Source organism: Pungitius pungitius, chromosome 19, assembly GCF_949316345.1.
Source record: "Pungitius pungitius chromosome 19, fPunPun2.1, whole genome shotgun sequence".
Taxonomy (NCBI): Eukaryota; Metazoa; Chordata; class Actinopteri; order Perciformes; family Gasterosteidae; genus Pungitius; species Pungitius pungitius.
Window position 1 is genome coordinate 640,001 of NC_084918.1, and position 5,000 is coordinate 645,000.

Here is a 5,000-nt window from a genome sequence, read left to right on the forward strand (position 1 = left end):
CACACACACACAAATTTGTAAGGAAATGGACCCAAAAGTCTGTTACATGAATATCATCAAAAGCACAGGAAGCATCTCATGGTTTATGAGGGAAACGATCATATGTCTCTCTGTGTCTCTGTCTGTCTCTCTGTGTCTCTCTGTGTCTCTGTCTGTCTCTCTGTGTCTCTCTGTGTCTCTGTCTGTCTCTCTGTGTCTCTCTGTGTCTCTGTCTGTCTCTCTGTGTCTCTCTGTGTCTCTGTCTGTCTCTCTGTGTCTCTGTCTGTCTCTGTCTGTCTCTCTGTGTCTCTGTCTGTCTCTGTCTGTCTCTGTCTGTCTCTCTGTGTCTCTCTGTGTCTCTGTCTGTCTCCTTCTTACCAACTCTCTCGCTTCAACAAAGGCAGCGTCCCCTTAGGGTTGACTTGGCCAGCAAAACACACACACACACACACACACACACAAGGGATAGAAATTCAACACAGCAACACACAACTAAGCACACACACTTTTCCACGAAATGTGCAAACACACAAAGACTCACAAACAGACGCACACAATGAGGTAAAAAGTCAGGCGCGGTTCATGTTACACACAGACACACACTTTGCCCCCCCCCCCTCACCCTCCATGGCGTCGGTGAGGTAGCTGGCGGCGCTGAGCGTCCTCCCCCTCCTCAGCGAGTCCTGTGTGGACGATGGGCGGGGCAACAACATGGTGCTGAGCTCCGTGGTGGAGGTGGGCACCTGGGGGGGGGGGGGGGGGGGCAACACGCAACACAAACATGGCATCACATTTCTCACAATAAATAAACATATATTGTGTATTTGAATAACGGGTCTTTTGTTGTGACAAATACAACGACGTTCATGTTTCTTCAGGACAAAGAGGAACTTGGGACCTGTCGCCCCCCCCCCGCCCCGGCACCCCCCCACCCGGAGGAGTTTAGGACCTCTCGGACCCTCAGGTGGGATTACACAACACCTTAATTCTCCTCCAATGAGACGTGACGCATGTCGCTGAAGGTCGCCGCCCACCACAACACCTACACTGTCTGAGTGCGCACACACACACACACACACACACACACACAGCTTCAGATTGCCGTGGCAACATTTCCATGGCGACGAAGGGCTCCCTCGTCCTCCCACTCGTCTCTCCATCAGTCTGAGGAGCAGACAAAACCTCCTCTGAGTGTTACATTGTTCTTCTCCTCCTCTTTGTCTTTCTCTTATGTGTCCTACTCCTCCTCGCTCCTCTTCTCCATCCGTTTCCTTCTCCTCCTCCTCTTCCTCCTCTCGTATAACAAGGGGCCAACAGGTGGAGGTGAAGAACACCTCCAGGCGATGGAGCTGCTGTGTTTGTCCATGTGACCTCTGACCTGATGCTTGATGGGGAGGAGACGACTATCAAAATAAACTGTTTTATGTTGTGTGTCTCTTTGTGTGGTTTGTGTGTCTCTCTGTAGTCATTGTGAGGTTTGTGTGTCTCTCTTTGTGTGGTTTGTGTGTCTCTCTTTGTGTGGTTTGTGTGTCTCTTTGTGTGATTTGTGTGTCTCTCTTTGTGTGGTTTGTGTGTCTCTCTGTAGTCATTGTGAGGTTTGTGTGTCTCTCTTTGTGTGATTTGTGTGTCTCTCTGTAGTTCCTATTGAGTCTCTTTGAGGGACATTTCGTAGTTGGCCAAAGGGACCACTAACATTTTCGGTCCTATGGCCTGTAGCCATTAGATGTGTGTGTGTGTGTGTGTGTTTGTGTGTGTGTCTGTGTGCGTAAGGGAGGACACCTGATTGCGTGCTGGCATGTGTGTCTTAATCCCCTGATGCCATAGCAGTGAGTGTGTGTGTGTGTGTGTGTGTCTTTAGCTCATGATGTCAGAGTTACGCAAAGCGCTGATTCATAATTCACATGAGTGTTGAACGGCTGCAGACTTCACCATTGTTTACACACACACACACACACACACACACACACACACACACACACACACACACACACACACACACACACACACACGCACACACACACACACACACACACACACACACACACACACACACACGCACACACACACACACACAGTACTCACACTCTCTTCCTTGACCTTCTCCATGGGACAGGCAGCCAGCCCCTGCAGCGTAGGCGGGGAAACCCCGTTCTGGTCCATGGCGACAAACAGCTTCCCGTTGACATTTAGAGTCGGATAGAACACCTGGACACACACACACACACACACACACACACACACAGCTCTTACATTTGACTTAATCTACATTATCTCATTTATATCTTATTTTATTATGTTCGTTTTAAGATAATCTCACTTATTATTTCTCACCTGACTTCATCTTATTGAACCAAAGTTCTTCCCATTTAATCTCACTTCACCTGGTTCTCTACCTGGCCCCGTGGCTCCGCCCCCTCCGGCCTCACCTGGGAGCTCCTGCTGGCGTTGCTGTAGGTGCTGGGCCTCCGTTTGGGCCACGGTTGGGGCAGCGTGCCGCTGAAGGTGCCGCCGCTGTAGGTGCGGCCCCCGACGCCCTCCACCACGTCGCCCGGGGCGCTGTACTCGTCATCGGCCATCTCGCCCTCCGACCCCCGGCTCCTGAGGCGGAAGTTGAAGACGGAGGAGACCTGGCTGCTTCGCCGGGTCCTGGAGGAGAAGGAGCGAGCCAGGAGAGGGTGGAGGACCTGAAGGAGGACGCAGCCCGAGTTAAACTCTGAATGCGTCCGGATGAATGAAGAGAAAACGTGGGTTCGTCCTCCGTCACCTTCCCCCCCTCCGGCATGTCGACCTCCAGCAGCTTCTCCTCCGACAGGTTCGCCTCCACGTCGGCCACGCCCACCAGCGCCTGACTCCGCCTCCGCTCCTCCACGCCAAACGGGGAGAGATCCGGTGATATGGAGTCAGAGTCCAGGAGCTTCTGGGCGGCGGCCTTACAAAAGAAGGAGTGTCTTAAATGGAGAGCTCTAATTGGTGTGGATTTGTATATGAAAAGTGGACGTAGTCAAGGTTACGTAATCCGCTGGTTTGAGGGGTGACGTTTTGGAGCTTGAAACTAGAGACTGAGACCATAAACTCATGTTTACAATGTTTACTGATGGAATAAATCAAGAGAGAAGTAGAGTCATTTCCTCATAGACGTCTAAAAAACACTCAACTACATGGCGACTCTTTGCTGTCCTGCTCCCAGATGGTGGAAGGAGCTCTGTGATGACATCAGGACCAGAGAGCCTTCACAGCTTCCGCCGAAAACTCAAGACACACCTCTTCAGACTCTACCTCGACTAAAACAACAAACTGTAGCACTTAAATTGTCATCTCTAAGTCCCGCCCCTAGAAACACAGACCAGCCAATCGAAGTGCATCTCTGATTCAGGTTAACCGAAGAGAATTATAATTATCAAAGAAAATACATGATACAACACTCCTGTTGCCGTCGAGCACTTTCGATTCCGTCTACCTGCTGCTCCTTCTTCAGCATCTCCATGGCAACCTGGAACTCCCGCTCCTTCTGGCAGGCCTCGGCGATGGTGGCCTGGTTCTGCTCCTCGTAGGCCATGGCGACCACGGCCAGGATGAGGTTGACAAGGTAGAAGGAGCCCAGGAAGATCACCACCACGAAGAACACCATGTAGGTCTTACCGGCTGAGCGCAGCGTCTGCAGAAAGAGAAGAAACTCGAATAAACAGTTGTTCCTCGAGGGAACGTACTTCTGTCCCAAAATACAGTTTCCCTACGAAGACGTATTCTAAACGTGATTCAGGTACTTCACAAAGCAAGACACGCCTCCATAAACTCATGTTTACAATGTTTACTGAGGGAATAAATCAAGAGAGAAGTAGAGTCATTTCCTCATAGACGTCTATGGGAGCAGAGGAGTCGCCCCCTGCTGGTCACTACACAGAAGTAGAGTCATTTCCTCATAGACGTCTATGGGAGCAGAGGAGTCGCCCCCTGCTGGTCACTACACAGAAGTAGAGTCATTTCCTCATAGACGTCTATGGGAGCAGAGGAGTCGCCCCCTGCTGGTCACTACACAGAAGTAGAGTCATTTCCTCATAGACGTCTATGGGAGCAGAGGAGTCGCCCCCTGCTGGTCACTACACAGAAGTAGAGTCATTTCCTCATAGACATCTATGGGAGCAGAGGAGTCGCCCCCTGCTGGTCACTACACAGAAGTAGAGTCATTTCCTCATAGACGTCTATGGGAGCAGAGGAGTCGCCCCCTGCTGGTGAGACCAGTGGACGTTACCTGGTGGTAGAGGTTCTCCCAGTAGTCCTGAGTCATCAGGCGGAACAAGGACAGGAAGGCCCAGCCGAAGCTGTCGAAGCTCGTGTAGCCGTAGTTCGGGTTCCTTCCCGCCTTCAGACATACGAACCCATCCGGGCACTTTCTGTAAAACGCACAAACACAGACACACACTAAGAGCTCACATTGTGTAGCTGGTGATCATTTAACATTTCATTACATTAACTCTGTGGTAACAGCAGCGAAGGCGATTACGTCTATTTCCAGTCTTTGTTGTGCGTTTGGTTTAGCGCAGCCGGCAAACGTTGTGTGTCACATGTCATCAGTCCAGAGACAAATAGTCCCCTACGTGCACGTAAACAGCATCGGGTCCCTCACCACCTCATTCATTCACATCATGACTTCACCTTAATCCGGTTGTGAAAGCTCACGTTGCCTCAAACGATCATTTGGGGGATTTCTGGGGGTTTTCAGCGATTTCCACTGAGCTAAAAGCTAAAATGTCAAATAACAGTCGCACAAAAACGTGTTACTTTGAGTGCACAGTGATGTGGAACAATGGGTCAATGTGAACAGCTACTGTACATTATCACTGGACCCTGTGACTCACTCTCAACCAATCAGAACGCTGGATTTCATCTACCCGTGTTATAATTAGAAATAACATTTTAATATTAGTGCTATTAGACCTTCACTTCATGTACTTCATGTACTTTATGTACTAAACTAATTGTAATCTTGTTTCTCCTTTAAACAAAGAGAACACTTCGCTACC

General features: G+C 50.1%; 1 protein-coding gene across 1 annotated transcript in view; it reads right to left on the reverse strand.

Moving 5' to 3' along the window:
* Positions 1 to 5,000, reverse strand: part of LOC119198592 (sodium channel protein type 4 subunit alpha-like) — a 71,830-nt gene that overhangs the window by 30,516 nt on the left and 36,314 nt on the right. Inside the window, exons 10-15 of the mRNA XM_037455946.2 lie at positions 4,229 to 4,370; positions 3,437 to 3,634; positions 2,744 to 2,908; positions 2,406 to 2,663; positions 2,062 to 2,184; positions 602 to 722 (exon numbers count right to left, since the gene is read on the reverse strand). Coding sequence (XP_037311843.2) covers positions 602 to 722; positions 2,062 to 2,184; positions 2,406 to 2,663; positions 2,744 to 2,908; positions 3,437 to 3,634; positions 4,229 to 4,370 — 1,007 coding nt within the window. The remainder of the gene's footprint in view (positions 1 to 601; positions 723 to 2,061; positions 2,185 to 2,405; positions 2,664 to 2,743; positions 2,909 to 3,436; positions 3,635 to 4,228; positions 4,371 to 5,000) is intronic.